The sequence below is a fragment of the Lathyrus oleraceus genome, chromosome 3 (genome assembly GCF_024323335.1).
Source record: "Lathyrus oleraceus cultivar Zhongwan6 chromosome 3, CAAS_Psat_ZW6_1.0, whole genome shotgun sequence".
NCBI lineage: Eukaryota > Viridiplantae > Streptophyta > Magnoliopsida > Fabales > Fabaceae > Lathyrus > Lathyrus oleraceus.
This window is the reverse complement of record NC_066581.1, coordinates 88,425,563-88,450,458: the sequence shown is the minus strand read 5'-3', so window position 1 is coordinate 88,450,458 and position 24,896 is coordinate 88,425,563. Positions and strand designations below refer to the sequence as shown.

General features: G+C 33.7%; 1 protein-coding gene across 1 annotated transcript; it reads left to right on the top strand.

The window, feature by feature from the left end:
- Positions 1–20,800: 20,800 nt before the first annotated feature.
- LOC127125510 (calcium-dependent protein kinase 24) lies at positions 20,801–24,668 on the top strand. The gene is made up of 7 exons (XM_051054305.1): positions 20,801–22,059; positions 22,449–22,592; positions 22,693–22,845; positions 23,036–23,151; positions 23,718–23,885; positions 24,010–24,234; positions 24,322–24,668. Exons 1-7 carry the CDS (start codon positions 21,294–21,296, stop codon positions 24,457–24,459), a joined length of 1,710 nt encoding a protein of 569 aa, XP_050910262.1. The 5' UTR covers positions 20,801–21,293; the 3' UTR covers positions 24,460–24,668.
- Positions 24,669–24,896: the final 228 nt, after the last annotated feature.

Below are 24,896 nucleotides of genomic sequence, written 5' to 3'. Positions count from 1 at the left end.
AGATATACGACCTAATCATTAGAGGTGTGACAATTTGTGTCCCACCATTTCATGTGCAACTTGATGAATTTTGTTACCATGCCATATGAACTTGAAATGAGCTGAAATTTTGAATGTTGATACTTCTGGATGTTAGGTTCACATGTGAATGTTTCTGGAATTTTTGGATGTGTTTCCAATTTGATTGAGAATTTCCTTTCTGTTTGACCAAATGTGGACCTTTTGTGAGTCATGATTTTAAATGTTTTGTGAAATTCTTGATATGTATTGGATGGACCTGAAATTTTGTGGAGTGATTATAGACACATTGAAGTTTGTCATGGTTTTGGTTTGGTGCATTTATCATGATCCTACACTGTTTTATGCTTGCTTGAAGTGGATACATGAAATTGTGCCTTGTTTGGACTTGTATGAGCATGACTTGACTTGATGAATTTAATTGACTTGCTTCCAATTGTCCAATTGACCTGAAATTTGGTGTGATTGACATGTAATGAATTTTGTTTAGCTGTGAATTTTCAGGAGATTTATTGAATTGTTTTGGATTGAGTTTGAATTGATTCATTCTGTTTGGTCCAATGAGCTTCTAGATTGCATGTTTTGCACTATTTCTTTCATGAAATGATAATGGTTGATGATATGAACATGAGACCAATTGGATTTGTTTCTAAATTGATTGAACTTGATTTTTGGTAATTTTCATGTTCTGTTTTGAAATATTGATCCTCCTTTGACCCTAGGCTTTGACCTAGGGGTTTGCTTCTCATGGTTGAGTTGTGTTTTCAGGACAAAAGGCAAATGGAATGGAGGAATTAATGCACTTGGTTTGAGTTGCTTGTTTTGAATGATGTTGATTAACATTAATTTTGTTTTGTAGGTGGTTTCTAATTCATTTGTGTTGAGCATTGGCTTATGCTTTGCTTGAGGCATTGCTTGTGTACAGTTAACTTTTAACTTGTCTGTTTAACTGTTTGAGCTGTGTACTGACTGAATTAGATTGATTTCAGGTACATTAGTTGCTATAGTTCATTGTGAACTTGCTTGTGCTGCTGCTTGGTTGTGTTAACCAATTGAGGTATAATGATCTCTTCTCCATGTAGTCTGGAAGACCTGGCCTGTTACTTGGCCAGACACCTGTCTGAAGTCCTCCTTAAGAGGCAATGATTGTGCTTGTTTATCTTTGTCCCCAAGCAGGAAAAGTCCTTGAATAAGGCAATTGGCAGACACAAGAGATGTGCAATCCATCTCCTGCTCTTCTGTTGAGTCATCCCTTGGCTCACATTACATGTTGATGCCTTGAGGATAGTAACCCAAGATCCTTGTACAGTTGTACAGTTGAGTCAGAGTCATAAGTGTAGAAGGGTTCCCACTTTCTGAACCCACACTTCCTTTGTCTAAAGCTCTCCCTGGCCAGGAATAAGAGCTGTGAAGTCTAATCTTCACTCACCTTTCATCAGCTTCACCCTGACTCTCAATGTCAGGGTTAAGAGCTAACATCACCCTGATACAGTTGACTTGCTTTGGCAGTCTAACCCTTGATTGAGCCCACTTTGACTGGATATAGTGTGTGCTATTTGTGAATGTTTGCTCTGTTTTGATTGTGCTTGCATGCTTTGCTTTGCCTGGTTAGGATTAGCTTGCTGCTTGTGCAAGTAGATAGAAAACTCAACCTAGGACCATTGTGGAATACATGATAACTATTAGGCTCGAGTTAGTCTCCCTTTTAGTTGGTCATTTCCCAGTCTCTGGTTAGGAGATAGTTTCTCCCCTGTTAAGGGGAACTACGTTGCCCTGATCCTCATACCAGATGAGGTACGTAGGCAGGAGGTCGCACGAGATCTCTCCGGGCACTCTTTTGCTTTTTTGTGTGTGTTTGCTTGACAGTTGCTAGGCTCGAGTTCCCGACTCCTTAGTAACTTGTCGTCTGTTTGTTCTTGTTGTGTGCTTGGAGTCCGGTATAAGTCTATCAAATGGCATCTGGTTTCCAGTGTGGGTTTGTTTGGTCCGGAAGCTGATGTAAGTCCAGCTATTGGCGTTCGGGTTCCATGTTTGCTTGCTTGTGTGTGTTTTGTTTCGGCGTGCGTGAGCCGAACTACGGTAGCTCTGATTCTCGTTCCAGACGAGATACGTAGGCATAGGACGCGATGTCCTAGCGAGCCCTCTTCCCCCTTTTCCCACCTGTCTTGTCTTCAGTGTGTGTGTGATGTTTGTTTTAGCAACCTTTTTCTATCTTTTGAGCGTGGATCCCGTCGAGTACGACGGACGTGAGGGGTGCTAATACCTTCCCCTCGCGTAACCGACTCCCGATCCCATTCTTTTTGGTCGCGAGACCATGCTTTTTCCAGGTTTACTTCGAGCGTTTCCTTTCCCTCTTTTGGGATAAATAACGCACGGTGGCGGCTCTGTGTTGTTTTGTTTTAGCCCGCCGGTTGTTTTTCGCGGATGCGACAAGTAGCATGATTCCAGAAAATTTCTCCAGAAATACAAAACAGATACATCAACATGTAGCTCTTTTCATGGAGATCATAGATCGAGTAATAGCTAAGCATGAATCAACATAACAAGAGAGAATCGAGCATGAACATTTTTGGTGGCAAAACTTCAAACACACATAACTCATGCAATTCTTATCCGTTTTCTATGAATTTTATATCAGAATTCTCAGCGCGGAAAGATCTATCCAAACATGTGCATAACATCAAGATCTAAGAGATTCGAATTTTTACCTCTTGAAGAGCAGAATCTTGTTTTGCACAATTCAGCAACTTGTAACGATCCAAATCCACTCCGTGATGCTTGTGATGATGTTTGGTGAAGAAAAGAAAGCTTGAACACGTGTAGATCTAGCCTAATCTTGAATTGCCATTTTCAACTTCATGAACTTCAACCACTTGATTCTTGCACGAATTCCACCAAACAGCACTTGATCTGCACTAAATCAAAGCTATGGAACCAGAATATGAAGTAATATTGCAATGCTTTTTGAAGAAAATTTGAATTATGCTTGAGAGAAAATTTTGGAGGGATAGAGAATTTGGATCTTGAAATGTGAAATTGTGATTAACCTCTCAAATTCTGTTATGATTAGAGTATATATACGCTCTACTAATCACTCTCTAATCATGCTTAAGCCAAATGCTAATGAAATTAACCAATTTGAGGTGCAAATGCAAAATTTGGATTTTCACCCTATGCATGGAATGCATGGTGAATAGTGCACGAATTTCCACTTAATTTCACTCAAAAATCTGTTTTGGAGCCAATGGAAATGGTGTAATGTTCAAATAATGCACAAATTTTAAATCCCAATTTTTCCCTCCAAAAATGCAAGAATTTGCAAATGATTATGTGATGATAACTTGTGCAATGCAATGCATGTTTTGGAAACTAGAGGTTAAGACAAGAACAATGCAAAAAGAGCCACTTGATTTGGAGTTTTGGTTTGAAAGTTATGCCCCTTTGAAGTTCAATGTTCACTTGGCCAAGTTTCGATCATATCTCCTTAACCACACATCATAAATCCATGATCTTGGACTTTTTGGAAATGGGAGAGAAAGATCTACAACTTTCATGTTGGACAAAAAATCATTTGAAGCTTCTTTTGATGACGTAATATCAAGTTGAATTTGAATCAAAAACTTTCCATTTTTGGAAAGTTGAAATTACAGGTCACTTTCCATTTTTGGAAACTTTTATCCTGACTTTATTTTCTTCAAAGTTGATGCCTGAAATGTCAAATGAGACTTGTTTGAACATGAATGAAGTATTTCCACTCACTTCCCACCTCCAAATCCAACAGTTGACTTTTGGTTGACTTTTTGTAGTTGACAGATGACTTGGTCATGCACAGATGAATTTGAGCCTCAACCTCTTGATGAAATGGCTCCAAAATGAAACCCTAACTTATACAAGCTCAACAAAATCATATGATGATCTCCACCTCAATGAAAACCCTCATCTCCTTGAAAAACCCTGATTGGCACAATTCAACTGATCAGGGTTGACCAGAGGTCAAAACCCTAATCCCAAGGCACATGATCAGGGATAATGAACCTCTTGGTGATGATAAGACCATGATGATGGTGATGTACCATTTCAACCAAGATAATGACCAATCTCCTTGAGGAACCAAAAACCCTAATTGAAGCACAAACCTCAGATGATTAGTGATCAATTCATGAGACCCTTAGGCTTGCATCTCTTAACCTCTTTATCTTCTGAGCAAGACCTAGGAGGATGACTTGCTTATTGTTTCCACATGATATGCAAAGATGTAATGACTAATGTCCTACAAAAATGAAATGCAACATGCTAAGCTAGTCCCAAGAGAGGAGGGCAAATTTTGAGGTGTTACAATATGGTGTTAATTGCATGATGGGTAGGGAGAAATCCTTAATCTCCATTAGCTTTTTGTCTGTTTTCTTCCATTGTTGAATGTTTGTTGATATGGATGAACCTATTATGATAACATGATGTGATTGTTGTAATTATCCTGAATTTCGCGTGTTGGATTACCATATGTCATACCTCAAATTTCCCCCTGAATCAATAAATAAATGCATTCATAAGACATTTGCATTATCTGCATATTATGGCATGCATTTCTTTCAACATGATATTTAAAATATCGATCAAAATAAAATTTTAATTTTATAGATAGGACGGTTGAATTGTTTCTCAATTGAACGTAAAATTAGCGGACGAAAAACTTCGAGATCGGGCTTGCAACTATTGGTTTTATTTATCTATAGTTCGTGTAGTTCAACCTGGTGTACTCGTTTAATTTTTCGGTCCCATTTACGTTCACATTTTGATCAGTCTGAGCATTTTCTACCAGACAATTTTTACGGTAAAATTTTATCCAAATCTGTTTGTTTTCAGGAACTTTATTTCGCATAAGTCATTTTAATGCACTCATTTTATTTTTTCGCGTATTTTTGCGCCCAATTTTTATTCATTTTATTTGTTTTTGTTTTTGTTTTTTAATCAAAATATCAAGAAATATAAATAGAATCGATAAAATATTCTATTTTATTTCATTTCATTTGCTTTTAAAAAAATAGACTTTATTCCATTTTAATTGTTAAACTCATTTTAATCTCTCAAAAATATCAAAAGGATGTTTTTGGAATAAGTTAATTGTGTAACCCTTTTATAAAAGAAAACTTGACAATTGAATAAGAGGCTCATCAAATCAATCCAAACACTCCCATGCGGCGCATACTGACCCAAGCTCACTCACTTGTTGTTTTTCTAAAATCAAAAGAGCAAAACGTGACCACCTTTAGCAAAAAACCTTAAGTAACCCCCTCTACATTCTTATCACACATACACCCTATCATTCAGGCCTCTATCTCTCTTTTTGATTTCAAAGTAAAAAAAGCAAATAGTAAAAAACTCTGAGAAAAATCCTTTATTTCACTCTTCACTCAACAAAAACCTTCAAGCCATTATCTCTTCCTATCATCTTCTTTGCATAAACCCATAACCTGCTTCCTCTTGACAGCCGCAACAACCACCTCACTCTTCTTCTCCGCCCTTCATCCTCCACCCTCAAACCTCAAACATTCTATGGCGACCCTCTCATCTGTCATGAAACACCACACACAACTTATTCCATCCTCTTAATAACTTGTATCGCGGGTAATCAACATTCTCTTCTACCAACGATCATTGTGTCCGCCTCCTTCAAGCCACCCACCACCGACGACACCAAACAACTTCAACAATACACTCACCATCATCCTAATACAACTCTTTTGTGTGTCACCCTTTCATCCGCTATAACACCACCATCTCCCCTCACACAACTCTGATGCAACAATCGTGGTACACGTCAACTCGCTGTCAACATAACTTTGGCAACCACAGGGACAATAACACCAAGCAACTAACACATCTCCTCCTCGTTTTTGTCGGTAATGTTTTTACCGTTATGGATTGCGATTGTTAGAGATGAGTTGTGTATTTTTCTGTCATATGTTTTTGTAGGAGCTTGAAGCTTTTCTTTTCGTTTCGTTAAGCTTTGATTACTGTTTGTGCTTATATCTTTTGCTTGTACAATTTTCATGTCGATTCATTGAGCTATGATTTGTAATAATATATATGTGTGGGTTGTGCTGATTTATTTATGCTTTATGTTATGTCGAGTAGTAACTTCCTTAGAAATATCTCCAATTGCATTTTGGATAAAATGATCTTTTTCCGTCCTTCATCCCTTCAAAATATTTTAATGATCTACATGATCTTGTTCATTATGATCTTGAACATGTTCTACTTTTTTATCTTTATCTTCATTCTCTATGTTTGTCTTTTCTGAAATCCTTGCATAATCAATAACCTCTACTTCTACTTACTATGGTTAGTTCAATAAAGATAATATGTATGAGTTCTTCTATAGTCATGGTCTTTTCAAAAAGAAGTTTTAAAAATGTTTTATTTTAATGTTTTTAAAGACCATGCATATTGAAGAATATATAAGATATATTATTACCTTTGTTACACAACTTACAAGTAAATTATGCTATAAAATTTTAGTCAAAAGAACAACTTAAAGATAAGATTAGGTATCTTACAAAACATCAAAGATTCAACGAGTTGATCTTGTTATTATACGGAGAAATTTCTTTACTCACATGAGTGAAATAGGAGAACATATTTATTTCTTCACTTTAATGACTTGAAGAGTTGGAACTCGATTTCCAAAGAATCACAATCTTGAGAGTAGTAAAAATGACACGACACTAGTACAAAGTCTCCCTCACAAGTAGATTTCACTAACAAGATACTAAGGCAACTTTGGTGAAATGACAAAATATTAAGAGAGAGATATAAAAGTGATAAATTCCAAATAATTAGGTAAACTCAGAATTTTAGGGTGAAATTAAGAGGAAAGACGCCTTCTTTATATAGATGAAGAGTCAACTAAAAAGGGAAACAATTCATGAGTCAAATTAATGATCTAATCGATTGGGTCCTTATCCTAATTGATTGGATACCTCAAATATTCAATTATTTGTGCCTATTTTGGAAAGTTTGGATAAAGAACCATTACCAATCATTAAGACTCTATCATAATTGATTATATAATCGATTTGGCTTCTTCTAATTGATTTTCTATAGACTCTTTCACAAAACTCTGTTCATTTAGACAAACACGACTAGGAGAGCTTTCACACTTCCTCTCTTTCACAACTATGAGGCTTCCAAGGTCTTTTTCCATATACATCAATGATATTAGCACTTCAATGGAATCTTGAGTCTCCTACTTGATGAGGTTTGAGATGTCTTTAATTTTGGTAATAATCATCAGAAAGTTGAAACTTATTACCTCCGAATTCAACAAGCATTGGTGTTGTCGTCATTAAAACATTATAATGGTTCTTAGCAGGATTACCAGCTTCATACCTACAAGCACATAAATCCATAATAATCATATATAAAACCCAATCCATCAAAGCTTTGATCCTAAAATTTGAATCCCACGCCTCCCCTTGCAGAGGAACTACATGTGTTACCCAAATTTACTCCACTCCCCAAACAAGTCATGTGCTTTCTGGTCAATTGAATTCGGAGTTGCCTCATTAAAACAGACTTCCCTGAGTCCGCTTTGTTCTTCATTGCTAGAGGTGACTTAGATACTCCACGGGCGGAAATTTTTGCGACAAGGACAACCTTGATCATGGTGCCCTCACACACATTTAAGTTTGAAGACTAGTTAGGTCACTCTAATGCACATGTTAAGTTTCTCCCAAGCGGGCTTTGGCTTGAGCCATAGGCACATTCTTCTCAACTAGTGAAACACAACTCATCCTTGTTGCATAAAAAATAAAAACTAAGTTAAGATAATGATAAATAAATAACAATATAACGATATGAAATTACTATACCGAGAAATTCACCAAATTTATCCAAGTTTCCTTCATATTTTAACAAGTCGCACACCTTCGTAACACATAATTTATTCAAAAGGACAAATGCCTCTCTCTCAGTTGCGCTCAACTTATGTGGGTCATGACCCATAATAGATATGGGGTCACTAGTCTAATAAAGGGGAAACCTATATGTCCTATCCTTCTCATATAACTTACGAACAATGGGCATTACCCCTAACCCAAAGGATTTTGTCTTTTCAGCCCTTATTATTTTAATTATTGAGGAAAATGGCTTCCTCATGCATAACACTTACAGAGACTTAACCTCCCTTTTATACAATCCTTTGGCCTCATAAAAAGAGGAGAATATGCTTACGATAGGCGTGATATTAAGACCTCAACAAAAAACCTCAAATGCCATGGAAAAGGCCTAATTGTTAGGATGAAGTTGGGAGGGGTGACATTTAGAGTTCTTAGGAGTTCACAATGGAAGATGGTAAACGGGATACCTACGCCAAAGTCTTCAATAACGCTAGGGTAGAAAGAAAATACTCATTAGGCACGTTAAGAGGCAGGCACGTGCAAACTTTCTCACCCGGGAAACATGGTTCCAAAATGATATCGACCTCATTGCCGGTATTAGACAGTTCTAACCCATATTAGAAGTTCTCCACCTAAGTATTATTGAGGAAAAGCGAGTTGTAACTCAAAACCTCTTCATTAAAAGAGTCGACGGGAAGCTCCATGATGATTTCATATAAAACTAAAGAAGAAGAAAAAACCTAATCAGTGTTATATAACCAGAAGTGCTATCAAAGATGTCATACACCTCACTCCTCACAAACTCCCAATCCACCTTTCTAGTAGTGCGTCTAGAATCTTCCACGCATAGTTAACACATTGCATTCCTCTTAGAGACACTTTTAAGGAAAATAAACCTACCCCACTCATCACACTCGTGAATCAAAACCATTGTAAGTGGTAAGTGAAGAATACAAATGAATGGAAAATAAGCATAAAGTAGGAAGAAAGAAGTAAAGTCTGAAGGATTTGAAAAGATTTTAGTGCAAACACACGAGGACTCATAAGTATGAAGGGCGAGAGAACTAGTTATGAATGTTTCTGGAAAGATATAGTGAAAGCTTTTGGAGTAAAGAACCACTATTTAAAGTAATATGTTAGGCATACAAAAGACCTCTTAAGTATAAGCAAAGAAACCTAGTGATTAGGTGTAATGATGGAAATAGGAGTACCGTGAATCCTAATAAAAAGAAATCATGAAACATTAAGTAACTTCTTAAAGCGCAAAAGACCAAGAGTCTATAGGTGGACAAAAGATCGAACAAGGCAGATTTAAGTAATAACATGATATCATATAATCCACAAACCAAATTACTTTCTCCTTAAGCAATTTGCCTCATTAGGCTTCATGCTTGGGGGGTCGTATACATCCCGGGATATTTAAATGGTCGAATTATCCTAATGAATTTATCCTTAAGCATCTCACCCTATTTGGCCTCAGGCAGGGGGGTTGTACTTCCCAAGATATTGCAATGTCCAAATTTGGACTCTTGGTCCAAGTGCAATGGTTGAACTACCCTGACGACTTTCTCCTTAAGTATTTCACCCTATTGAGCCTCATATCGGGGAGGGGGGGTGTACATCATAAGATATTGTAATGGTCAAATTTTGAGTTTTGGACCATGTTCAATGGTCGGATTACCCGAATGATTTTCTCCTTAATCGTCTCGCCCAATAAGGCCGCATACTTAGGGGTTGTGCATCTCAGGATATTGAGACTCGGGCTTGGTCAATTATGACCGAAAATGAAAAAGTCTAAATAGAGATAATTTGGCATGACATAGACCGTCTTAGGAGGGATATTAGCAGACAAGCATTTAATGACCATTATCATATGACATCAACACATTCAAAGTATGCCTCCCAAGTGTAATAAGTGACAAATCAATGACCATGAATTCCCTTTATGCTAATTAATGGCATTCAAAGTATTTGCCTTAGATTAAGCACTCAAGAGTTAATGTAAAATATGATCAAAACAAATGAATCTCAAGACTCAATTCTTATACAAAAAAATAATCAACTGCAACTTTTTTTAACTTGCATCAACAAAGTTATCCATTAGTAGTTTTGCATGACCATATGTCAATCAAATAAAAAAAATCAAATAAAATATATCAACTTAAAAGTGACCTCCTATTTAAAATATATTTTTTATATTTATGTTAAAAACTAAAGATCTTAATCCTCAAACATAGTTTGAGTTTATATTTTATAGATTAAAAAAATCGGCCAGAGCCAACGGATTAATGAAACATATTAGTAAGAGTTGAACCATTTGTATTTGTAAAATAAGAAAATATAAAATATCCACTTTAGAAAATCAAACTTTTTTATCATTGTTGGATTGATTCTACGCGGTAATTATCACTCATTAACTTCCCTTCTCTCTCTCTCTCTCTCTCTCTCTCCCCACAATCAAGACCAATAATTTCTCTTCTTAAACACTTCTCTCATCATCTCAATGAAAGTTTCAACATTAACACATTCAAAATTAAAATCAAAATCAAAATCACACAATTTCTATAATGGGTGTGTTTGTTTCGATCTATCAAACAATTTTCCTATTTCCACTTTCCACTACTCATCAGATTTTTTATTTTCGTATTTACTTACACTCCATGATTTCTCTCATCATTATTCATCATTTCCTTAAATAGAAACAAACCCTTTTCTCATTCTCTTTTCCACTCTCAATGTTCACTTTCTTCTACTGCAAGATATGGGAAACAACTGTGTTGGATCCAAAAGAACCTCCAAAGATCAATTCATTTTCCATCTATTCTTCTTCTTCTTCCAACTTCAGGGTCATGGTCACACACCGTTCAATAACACCCACCACCAGTTTGTAAAATTCACAACAAAGATTCATAACCAGTTATTTTTTTCAAGGAACATTCTAAACAAACCAATCCAAAACTAATGATGATAGTGCCTAATATTAATAGGGTCCCAACAAAAAGTGTTGGACTTAAAGTAGAATCACCTTTGCTAACAAACTCAGAAAGATGAACTTAGGGAGAGACAATTTGTTGTAACTTCACTTTGTTTCGAGAAAGCGACGGGAAAAAATGTGCATGCAAGTAGGGGTGTGAAAAAAAAACTGGTTAATCTCAACATAATTGGTATCCAAGTTGTTCAACTTTTTAAAACCCAATACAAATGCTAAAATATAAAAGTGGGTATTCAACAGGAATAAAGACTAGATTTAATCATATAATTGAATTAAAATCAAAATCCATTTAAAACCAATTTTTAAACTGGTTCGGAACAGGTTTTGAATTTCAAACTGGTTTTTATGACAAATGGTTTAATTTATAAACCATAACAATAAAAGTGAATTGATTCACATTAATTGGTTAGCCATGCACACCCCTACATCCAAGTACATTCCTAAGGTGAAATTGGTGAAAGAAGATGATTTGGAGGATGTGATAAGGGAGATTTAGATAATGCATCATTTGGTTGGGGTTTCTAATGTGATATCTATTAAAGGAGCTTATGAAGATTATGTTGTTGTTTATATTGTCACGGAGACGGAGTTATGTGAAAGGTGTAACGCCCTAAATCGTAAAACTTATATAAAAGAATTACTCGACAATTCAAGGTGTCAATTTGACCACCAACCAAAAAAGCTTTCAAAAACATTTAACAACATGCATAAAAAATTAACATAATAACAAATTCAAATTGAACTTCTCAAAAATAAAGTATTAACTTTAACATCAAAATTTTACACCAACTCAAAACATAACAAAAGCATCTCATTCCCGATGTTACAAGATCAGAGCACTAAACCACTAAAATACAATAGAACAACAAATAAACAAAGGTAAGCTCCAAGAAGTTATCTTCCACTCACAATAACAAAACTCTAGTCCCGATTATCTGCAAGATATCCATGGTGGACAATATAAAACAAAAGTGGTGAAAATAAACTTTGATATAAAACGGATAAAGAATATGAGGGTAGACAAACACAAAACACATCACACATTCAATACACAAACTACATCATTACAATCTCACACATTTTCCATCATAATATATACAAATGCATACAATGTGAATCACGACACCAATAATGTGCATGTGGTAACAATCAATGATGGTTTTTCATATAAACCGAGTTCACCCTTTTGAACCCTGAGTCTACCCTTCTAAACTCGGGACAAGTTACTTGTCCACCCTTCTACACTCGTAACTCGCCTCTTTCATAACAACTACACAAAATGATGTATGGCATATAGTTGATACAACAACAACAAGAACATGTTTATGATTCCCCTTAGAACCATAAACAATATTCAACATAACAACACCATAGTTCCTCTTTCGAAACTACCACCATAATAAACAACGATTATGTACTCTCCACATAATTAATCATCAATCATCATAAAAATTTATATTGAATCAATCACACATTAACAATATTGAACCTATAGAAAACATTATATTCATATCACTAATTCAACTTCATCTCCCTAATACATTACTTGGAAAGTGTTAGGCATTAACTTTCCAACGCTTCGAACCACGCCTCAAACGGAGTCGCGAATCTCAAGTTTGGATCAAAATAATATTTGACTAAAATTACACAGGTGGAATCGATTGAAAGGGACAATCAATCGATTGTTCTTACTCAGAGGCCTATTTTTCATGTTTTTTAACAACGTCAATCAATTTTCATCACCCATCAATCGATTGTTCTCACTTCCCTATATATTATGTTTCTTTTATTTTTCACATATTTGTTTGATGCAGTCGATTGATTTTCCTAATTAATCAATTATTTACTTTCAATTTTTCATAAATTTAGAAGGATCAATAAATTAACACTATGGTGCAATCAATTTACATAAGCTATTTTCTCAAAAATACCAATTTTACAACACGTTCAACAAAACTAATTATTCCCAAAACCCACCCAAACACACCATAACATGCTCTAACAACTTATTTCAAAAATATAACATCTTATATCAATTATTTATTGTTATTACATCCCAAACCTACCAATTAATATCTAATTTCACCAATTTAACATCATCAACAATGCATCATGAAAATCACCTTCATGTTCATTATCACCAACACAACACAATAACAATGACAATGTCAAAATCAGATTTCACATACTAATTTATGCAATTATTACATCACGAGTACATAATCACACATCAAGAATCATCATCATCATAAATTTCTCATAATCATACATCAAGAATCATCATCATCATAAATTTCTCATAATTATACATCAAAAATTTGAAAAACACAATAATGGAGAAAACCTAGAGGAGGGTGAGGATCACTCTCTACCCTTCATAAATTACACCAATATACGAAGTAGTCCCCCTGCCTGAATTTCTAAAAAAAGCTTTTCAACAATGGTGGTTTCCTTCTTCTTCCTCAAAGCCCTAGCCTATCTTAAGCCTTTGCCTCTTTTTCCCCCCAAACTCAATTTTACGGTTAGTGAAAACTCAACTTCTCACACTTCTCCCTTTTCAATAGAAAACTTATTTCCCTCATTTAGGTTGTTCATATCCTATCCTCACTTATCTCCCCAATCCCCACTTTACCCTTACTACCATATTTTTCTATTTATTTTATAATTAAATATAATTTTCACCAAAATAATATTAATCAATTATTATTTATAATTTTCCTTATTTTTCTAATACTTATACTATTTTAGTTATTCTCCTCATTATAAAATTAATTAATTGTACCACTCTCACCCACCCAACCACAAGCCACATACTACAACACATACTCACCAAAAATATATAATTTACTTAATAATTTAAATAAAATGAAACTAATAAATTAAATAAATTAATTGAATTCAGGGTGTTACAACTCTCTTCCATTTATAAAGTTTTACCCTCGAAAATTACCTGAACGAAACAACTCCAAGTAAGACTCTTTCATCCGACTCTCCAGCTCCCACATCATGCTTCCACCAGAAGGTCCTCCCTAAACAAAATTCATCAAGACGATCTCTTTACCTCTCATTTGTCTCACTTCTCGGTCATGGATTCACACTGGTGATGCCTCCACAATCATGTTATCTCTCACTTGCACATCATCCATTTGAACCACATGAGACAGACCTGAAACATACTTCCGAAGTTGAGACACATGAAACACACTATGAAGATTTGAAAGACACAGTGGTAAAGCAATTATATAGGCCATTTCTCCTACCCGCTTCATAATCTGATAAGGACCAATGAAATGCGGTGTGAGCTTTCGAGATTTCAAAGCATGACCAAGACTTGTCACTGGAATGACTCATAGGAACACATGATTTCGCTCTTGGAACTCAAGTGTTTTCCACCTCTTATCATGATAACTCTTCTGGTGATTATGAAAAGCTTTCATCATCTTGTTCATCCCAGTGCTACTAAAATGTGTCACCTGACGTGGATATATCCTTCTTCATTCTTGGCCACCAAAATATTTTCCTCAAGTCTTGACACATTTTAGTAGCACTGGGATGAATACTCATACTAATTTTGTGACCTTATTGAAGAATACTCTTCTTAAGTTTTGCCACGTCAGGTACACAAACTCTGTCATGGAAACGCATAACACCATTCTCATCTATATTGAATGTTGAATTTACAACTCAACTAATACAAACCGATAACTATGCCAAGTTACCAAAGCAATAATGTGGTGTACACAATCGATATCCATTACTAATCCTTATGAAATAAGTTATATCATTAACGTTGAATACAAGTAACAAAATACTTAAAAACCCTAGCATAAAGAACTTAATCCTAGCGCATAACATTGTTTTCAAACATGATAATTGAGTCTCCTTAAATAGCAATGCATCTTGGCCTTTTCTCCTTTATGATTTAATTTCGTCTAGAATAATAACTGAATATGTTGGATTTGATTTGATCCATAAAAAAATCCAATAAAAGATATGATTTTTATATTTTAAATTCAAATTTAAGTCTCCATTTAAATTCGATTTGTTCATCAACACCTGTTAAACAAATCACATAAACATTACTAAACAATATGCAACAAATTTGATTAAATCTCAACTAGAAATTTCACACTTAACAACATCCATCATAGCCTGCTGACTAGGGCCAAATGTTAGACTACACACATGTTAGAACATTGTCTTACACATGTGTCCTTTTTGCACCAGAATAGCTTAAACATACTCTATGTTGTTTTGCATAATGTAGTCAATCTAAAAGGAACAACAATGTGCATGCATGACTAAGCTATCATGAATGATTATATGTTAACTATTTTTGGGAGCATCATTGTGTATATATCGACTGCTGTGTAGCAATTTCTATGTTACTGATATGGAAATTGTTATCCTACAAATATGTGTTGTTGTTGTTTTGTCTTCTGCTGCTTCTTGTATGCTCTATTAGATGTTCTTCTGCTGCTGTTGATGCTTGTTCTAAGTATGTGATTCCTTTAATACTCAGTTGTGTTTCCGCTTGAAGAGTTATTTTTCCAAAGGGGGGTGGGGGTTGTTGTTCCTTTTGGATTGACGACATTATGCAAAACAACATGGAGTATGTTCAAGTTGTTCTGATTTAGAAGGGACACATGTGAAACACGATGTTCCAACATGTATGCTGCAACATCTGATCTATGACAATAAACAAATGTTATTGTAGTTCTGGTTCATATTAAATCCAAGATCTACTCTACAAAAAATATTTATATGAAGATAGTTAATTTGGATATTTTAGTGCAACATATGGAACAAGATATTCCAACATGTGTGCAGTGCAACATTTGACTTTTGTCAGCAGACCATGATGGATGTTACTAGATGCAAAATTTATGATTGAGATTCAATCAGATTTGTTGCAGATTATTTAACAATGTTTGTGTGATTTGTTTGAAAGTTGTTGAAGATCAAATCAGATTTAAATTTGAATTTGGAATGTAATAAGTATATTCTTTTGTTGGAGATTTTTATGGAGAAAATCAAAATCCAATGTATTCAACTATTATTCTGGACAAAATTAAATCAGAAATCCAAAAGAGATGAACCCAAAATGCATTTCTATTTAAGGAGATTCAATTCTCATGTTTAAGAACAAGTTGTGTACGCTAGGATTAAGTTCTTTGTGCTAGGGTTTTTGAGCACTTTTTTACTTATACTACACGCTAATGATATCACTCATATTATAAGGATTAGTGTTGGATCTTGTTTGTGTACACCAAACTATTGCTTCAGTAACTTGGCATAGTTGTTGGTTTCTCTTAGTTGAGTTGTAAATTCAACTTTCAATGTATTTGTTATTGTAGTTGATCACTTGGGATTAGTGATTGAGAGAAAGTGAGAAGGGCTCTCATATTTAGTGGGAGTCCTAAATAGAAAGTAACAAGGATTAGGAAGAGGCATTGGACATCATGAGGTTGGTGTTCATATAAGACTAACTATACTAATTCAAAGTAGTGAATTTCCTCTCTTGGGTAGAGTGCCCTCCAGACGTATGTGTATTTACATTGAATTGTGTTACCAGTCTCTTGTGTTATTTTATTGCTTTTTGCATTGTGATATTATTGTTGTTATATTGTTGTCATACTAGTTTAAAATGTTTTACAAGTTGTCCCAACATCGTGTCCAACATTTTCCCCCTCAGGAACATAATTTCACTTTAGATATTTTAATCTTATCAAAACAAAAAGGTTTTAAATGTCATATTATCTTACAATGTGTGCACTTATAAATTATACGCTTCTTTTCCTTATGATCAATATCTTTCCTATGCTTTTTATCCTTTTAAAGTCCTAGTCCATTTTTATTTATGGAGAATCTTTGACTTTATAAGATCAGGTCAAGCTTCTTCTTCCCTTGGGTAAACTTTTCTAGAGTTTCCTGTAAATCAGATACTTCTTCTATAAGGGAGTCACAACATTAACATTCTTGTTTTAATTTTCTAAGCTTAGTTATTTCTATCTTGAATGACTCATTGACTTCCTTAAGAATTCTTAGTGATTCCTTAAGACCTAGGGTACATTATCTTAGTTTATCATTTTCTTCCACTAATTGATCACTCATTCTAAAAAGTTATGCATAGGATAGTTTGATTCTTGGAATAGTATACCCCTTGTAGGATGCCTTTAAGCATATTTCATCTTCTTCGTTGGAATAAGATTCTTTCATATTTCTTCCAGATATTGATGTCCCTCCTCCTTTTCTTCGTTCGAGTATTGAATCTTCTTCTTCTTCTTCTTTGTCATTCCTTGAAAAAGAGGGTCCTTAATTTGATGTTGAATCTTTCGAGGATCGTTCAACTACTGAGTATGTTCTTTTGAAGGTTTGTATTCTTTCATCTTTGAATAATTAAACTAGTTCGTTCAATTTTTTTATTATTTCCTTCTTTCTTGATTTTTCCTGAAATTCATGAAGGCTCACATCTTTTGATTTAATAATTGGATTAAACTTCCAATTCTTAATTCTTAGATGTTTTTTAGTGATCCAATTTCTAGCATAATTTCCAATTTTTCTAAATTTTAAAAACATCCATGATTGGTATCTTCATCTTCTGCGCCTCGTGTGTTCACCTTCTCTTATTAGATACTTGGAGAGACTCCATATATCATTTCAAGAGTATTCCACATTTCCTTAGCGGTATTGCATTGATGAACACTGTAAAATTTTCTATCATTTAGAGACATTGTTATAAAACTCTTTGTTTTGAAATCTATTTCAAAATTTCTCTTTTCCTCTTTGATCTAAAGGGAATCAGATTTACCTATTACTTCATCATTTACTTTATGAGTAGGGATAAATGGACCATTGACTATTGTTTCCCATAATTCATGATTTTTTCTTTATAAAAAGATTATAAACCTGGATTTCCATATATCAAACCTACTATTATTGAAAAGTGGTAGTGTGTTTAGAAAAGATCTCTTGTTGAAAGTCATCTTCCTCATGATATGATTAGTACTTAAACATGAGTTAGATTGTGATGCCACTTGTTGGACATGTGACTTCCTACACAAGAGGGGGTAAATTGTATGGTCCCAAAAACATGGTTTTGAAAAACTTTGTGGATTAAATTCAGAGTTTAAAAATATTTTAAATATTTAAGCAGCATAAATAAAATGAGAGAATATAAATTACAGGAAATTAAAGAGTTATAGGAAGAGAGGAACACCAAGAACTATACATGTTCAGTCAAGAAACAATTTAGTCTTGTCCCCAATAATTAATCTTAAGAGTATCCAATAAACTTTTAGAGCTTTTAGCATGTAATACCCACAAACCCCCTTATATAAGGAAAACGATTAACTTCCAGCCTAAACAGTAAGACTGAGAATACATCAGTTTGAGTCTTCTCTTCCAAATGGTATATTGAAGCGATTAGTTCTCTTTCCATAAATGGTATATCAAAGTGGTTAGTCTTCTTTCCACGAGAACCTTGAAGTGGTTAGTCATCAAGCTTTTAAAAAATCTTGAAATCTTTTACCACGGGCTGAGCTCAAGAACCTAAACCTTGGTTTTACACGGACTAACCAATAATTTGAGATATTTTAATATCGCGCTAATCTCTAACATTATCCAAGCGTTTATCACGACCTAAGATTTTACCTGACCTTGGTTTTACCACGGGATAACCAAGAACCTGATGAAAGCTTTTAACATGGACTGGACTTTCGAACCTAAAATGAGACTAAATCACACAATCCTCAAACCAAATCTTTTTTACAAGTTTAGCTTTTAACCCACAAATAATCCCTAAATAGATAATATTCAACCAAGGTGTATACAAAAGATTCTTTTGGTGAATTTTACAATTCCACCATTCCAGAATTACAAATTATCCTCATTCACAAAAGAACTTTCTCGCAAAAGCACTTTGGCTAAAATATTAGTGAGAGAAAGTAAAAGAAAAGTTTTAGAGAGAGAGAGAGAATGATAAATGTCAAAATACGGTTCTAGATGGTTTAAAATGAGGGAAATGACATATATTTATAGGCTAGAGGTTGACTCAAAAAGGAATTTGAAATTAATGTTTTTTAAGACAATATAATCGATTAATACCTAATGCTAATTGATTAAATATTCAAAATATAATTGTTTATAAGTTCAAATAGGAAATAATATATATCTAATCGTTGCACATCATTAAGATGTTTTCCTAATTTTTTATGACTCCTTTTATAGCCGAGCTAATCGATTAGACAAATGTCCCAGTCGATTAGAAAAGATAAAACTTTGTCCACAACATTTCTGACAGTCCCCATTTCATCTAACATAACTTTAAGATGTTTTTGAAGGTATTTTTTTTTTGAGAAAAATCAGTTTGAAAATATGTTTTCAATGTGTGTGCTTTAGCCATGTACTTTTACAAGAAATCCCTTATGATTTACAAATTATTCTCTCATACTAATTAAGGTAGAGCTTTCTTGCACTTCAATACTTTGTTAGATGATTTCTTTTTACAAATTATATTCCATTTGGTTGCCATCATCGAATAGTCAAATCCATCAAATCCTAATACTTAAGTTTGCATCTTTATTCGCTTAATCACTTATGATTGACTTGTCATAAGACATTAGTTGTCATCACCAATTTGTTGTCATTATTAGTTGTCACTACTTAGAGGAAAAGAGTTTTTTCGCCCTTAACCCAAACACCTAATTCACTCTTTTTTCGATTGTTCCAGTACAATGATACAAGCACAGTAGACCCTCACTTGTTGGTTCATACCTGTTTACTCTTGGGTTCACGTTTTTTCCCTTGTTGGAGTTCAAACAACATTTTCTTTTGGTTTAGACCATACTTTGATCACAATTCTTTTCATCTCCCACCACTAGTTCTTTGAACTACAAGATTTTTTTTGTAAAATGTATTACTATAAAACTCAATTGTTCAATTCAAAACAAACATTACAATAAAAGTTTTAAAAATAAAAAATTGTGTTTGTTCCCATAACAAAGAATCTAAAATACATAATTTACTATACTAATATATAACAAAATAAAATCATAAATAATGAAAAATGAAATACCACGTATATTATACTATATTCAATACAAATACGCATCTGATGCAAATGTTAGGATTGTTCGCGATACGGTTTGCATCGGTTTTGAAGTAAAATATAATTCGATTAAAAGATTGTTGGAGGAATTTTTCACTGGGGAGCATTGAACATTGTGAGACTTCTTTTAAAACAAAATCTTTGTGAGAGACGCACCACATATTCATCCAAAATCTTAAAAGTTGATAGGTTAGCATGTTCACCCACTTAAAAAATAAGTATAAGCTAATAAACAATTAACACAATATAGTATATTATTATCTCCCATTTTATTTATAAAAAAATTACTTTTTAGATTTTTTGAATAATCAATATATCTGAATTTATTATTAATTAAAAATATTAATTATTTAATAAATCAAAAAATCTTCATTTATGAATATAACTATAGGGATAATAAAAAATAAATAAATACGAAAATATATACATGCGGTTCGATTCAATTTGGATCGATTTTAAAAAATCAATCCAAATCCGATCTAAATTGAACGATTTTTGCAAAAATAATATCCAAATTAATAAAATAATTTTTGTTTTTTTGCGATTTTTGATATTTTTTAATTATAATTCGTATTTAAATCGATTTAGATTTGGATACCCTAACAAATACTTTCCAATTTTAGAAAGAGCTCAAAATCTCGGCAAAATCTTGAACTTATTTTTAATTGATTAAAAGTGACCGGCGAGAGCCGGCGAATGAGTCATATTAGTAGGAGCCAAACCACTCGTATTTGTAAAATAACTAAATCTCAAACATCCACTTTATATAATCATCTTTTTTTATCACCGTTGGATTGCTTCGACGCGGTAACTATCACTCATTAATTTCCCTCCTATTTCTCTCTCTCTCTATACAATAAGATCAAGACTTTCTCTTCTTGAAAACTTTCAATCAAGATCAAGACTTTCTATTCTTAAACACTTTGTAATCGGAATCTTCGAACCGAAAATCGAGCAGTTTCTATCCTACTACCTCGGACTCTGTCTCCTGTCTGTCACACACAGTTTATTAGTATTTTCTCTTCACACTTGTTTACACCTTCCAATTATCTCAATGAAAGTTTCCACATTGACACATTCAAAATCACCCAATTTCCATAATGGGTGTCTTTGTTTCGATCTATCATCCTATTTTTTCTTTCCATCTTTACTCACACTCCATGATTTCTCTCATCATCTCATTCATTATTCATCATTGCCTTAAATAGAAACAAACTCTTTTCTCATTCTCTCTTTTCCATTCTCAACAATCAAGCACTTTCTTCTACTGCAAGATATGGGAAACAACTGTGTTGGATCCAGAAGAACCTCCAAAGATCAATTCATTTTTCCACCTATTAATCTTCTTCCAACTTCATGGTCATGGTCACACACCGTTCAACAACACCCACCACCTGTTTGTAAAATTGACAACAAAGATTCACAGCCGGTTATTATGTTCAAGGAACAACATTCTAAACCAACCAATCCAAAACCAATGATGATTTTGCCTAATATTAAGAGGGTCCCAGCAAAAAGTGCTGGACTTAAAGCAGAATCGGTTTTGCTAACAAACTCTGGTTGCTTTAGTGAGTACTATGAGTTGGGAGATGAACTTGGGAAGGGACAATTTGGTGTAACTTCAGTTTGTTTCGAGAAAGCGACGGGGAAGAAATATGCATGCAAGTGTATTCCTAAGGTGAAATTGGTGAAAGAAGATGATTTGGAGGATGTGAGGAGGGAGATTCAGATAATGCATCACTTGGTTGGGAGTTCTAATGTGGTATCTATTAAAGGAGCTTATGAAGATTCTGTTTTTGTTTATATTGTCATGGAGTTATGTGAAGGGGGTGAGTTGTTTGATAGGATTGTTCAAAGGGATCATTATACAGAAAGAAAAGCAGCTAAACTTGCTAGGACTATTGTTAGTGTGGTTGAGTCTTGTCACTCACTTGGAGTAATGCATCGTGATCTTAAACCGGAGAATTTTCTTTTTGTTGATGAGCATGAAGATTCAACACTTAAGGCAATTGATTTTGGATTGTCGGTTTTCTTCAAACCAGGTTTGGAACTAAGTTTCTGCTTAGGAGTTTCGATTCAGTTTGCGGCAACTTATTTTAATCATTAGTAGGATTTTCAATTATTACGAATAGTAACTTGTTAAGTAAGACTCTTAGACCAAGTATTAGGTATTATTTTGTCGAACTTCACCTAAACTTTTAAACTGGGTCAAGGTAACATTCACAATCCTCAATGTTGTAGAGATCCATAGTCTAATATGACTTATGTAGTGTCAATTGCGATTGCAGACACATGAAAAACTATGATGCCTCAAGCCAGACCACGGTTGTGTACCTTTTTTTTTGTGAAACGTTGATTATAATTACTATTGGTGAATGATCATAGAGAATGTGTAGAGTGTTTGTGACTAATGAACATTCTTCATTTACAGGAGAAAAGTTTAATGAGGTAGTAGGAAGTGCTTATTATATTGCACCCGAGATTCTCAGACAGTGTTATGGTCCAGAAGCTGATGTCTGGAGTGCTGGTGTGATCATATACCTTCTCCTATGTGGAACAGCTCCCTTTTATGGTGGTAAGATATCTTCATTACCTTTTCATTTTTTAAAATTTATTTACCTTTTTTTATTTCATATAAAATTGAGGATTTTGATTTTGTTCCTTGATAATTATAGAATTGGAACAGGAGACATTTCACGAGGTTTTGCATGGTGAACTTGATTTCTCTTCGGATCCTTGGCCAAGTATCTCTGAAAGTGCAAAAGACTTGGTTAAGAAGATGCTTGTTAGAGATCCTAGTAAAAGGATAACAGCACATGAAGTTCTTTGTAAGTTTCACCACTTTTTTTTTTACATTATGATCATGGTGAAACATATTTCATATTTTCACATTAGAAATGTCATAATATTGATTGCACATTTCATATTTTCAGGACTAAAAATGTTGCATTGTTTAATCATATAGAACATGAACTTTTATTACCATCTTGTAAATGGTGTTGTTCCAATTTTTTGTAGGCCACCCTTGGATTCAGGTTGACGGAGTTGCTCCAGACAAGCCTCTTGATTCCGCAGTTTTGAGTCGTCTAAAGCAATTCTCTGCTATGAACAAGCTCAAGAAAATGGCTCTTAGAGTTAGTAACTTTTCTATTACATAGTTCTATCATGTGAGAGTATATGCTTTCAATTTGGGGTCAGTTTGTTTTGGGTTTTTTTAAAAATGATTTTTATATGTTACAAATTTAAGTGTAAAAAAAATTTACAAAGAAAATTTTCATAAAAGCTTCAAATGAAAATTTGATTTGAATAGTTATTCTTAAAATGTTATTTTAGGTATTTCATCATTTTATCGAAACTTTTTTTGGATATCAAATTTTCAAAAAATCACTTAATTTTGAAGCTATTTCAAATAGCTTTTCATAAAAATCATTTTTAAGATACAACTTTTTGAAAAAATTGTAATTTTGATTATGTTTTGATCTTCAATAATGTATATTTATGTTATAGAATGAACAATTCAATCTTTTAATTTATAGAAAATAAATTTAAAAAAACTTGTAATATTTTGAAAAATATTTTTGTAGAATCCATTTTCAAAAATACAAAGAAAAAATCCATTTTTTTAAAGCTAAAACAAACTGGCCCTTGGTATTGTCAAATTAAGCTCTTTGTGATATTTTTTCGCAATCTTTCCATGCAGGTTATTGCCGAGAATCTTTCTGAAGAAGAAATTTCTGGGTTGAAAGAATTGTTTAAGATGATAGACACTGATAACACCGGTCAAATTACTTTCGAAAAACTCAAAACTGGACTGAAAATGTTCGGTGCCAATCTTAATGAATTTGAGATTTTTGATCTATTGAGTGCTGTAAGTTCAAAGTCGTCTTCAATTTCTTTAATGTCACAAAATGAAACTAAGTTTTCTTTTGTGTTGACAAATTTAGTTTCACAATACTATAATCCATTTTAACCAATTTTGTTTATTATTGCAGGCAGATGTAGATAATAGTGGCACAATTGACTATGGAGAATTCATAGCTGCAACATTGCATTTGAACAAAGTTGGTAGAGAAGATAATTTAGTAACAGCTTTTTCATATTTTGATAAAGATGGAAGTGGCTACATCACTCAAGATGAGCTTCAAAAAGTTTGTAAAGAATTCGGCATGGAAGATGTCCACTTAGAGGAAATGATCCAAGAAGCTGATCAAAATAATGTGAGTACATAATATTTTCAATCATGATTTTTCAAATCTTGTAGAACTTTTGACGATGTTGCTATGTTCATGTTTTTATCCTTTCAGGATGGACAAATAGACTACAACGAATTTGTTGCTATGATGTTGAGAGGCAATGCAGATTTAGGCAATAGTGGTTCAAAGTGTAGAAGCACTAGCTTTAACATTGGATTAAGGAAGATAGAGGCACAATCAGTATGTTAAGAAAAAGCGGTCGAGTTTTTCTTTCTTCCTTTAGAAAGTTAAGTATCGTTCCCTTTGGTGAAGTAAATTTTGTTTCTCTTCAAAAATATCTTAGTAACTATCCTTATTTGAAAAATTTGATAGATTTGGTTCACAGGTTTTACCTTGTTATGCAAGTTACTAGGAAACATCATCTTGGCAATTGTCATTTGAATTTTGACTTGGTGACATCTAAGTTTAAGCCACACCAGCAATTATGCATCTTTTTCGAATAGGACAGTTAATCTAAACAAGTTTAACATGGAGTGATGATAGAGTTAATCTAAACAAGTAAAGCTTTGTTAAAGTTGCTAAACTCTTAATTGCAAGTCACATACTTTTTTGGGTTGTAATATTCTGTCAGTTCATCAAGTGAATTTTCTTGTGTCCCTACAAAAATCTTGCTGCCATGTTTTCAA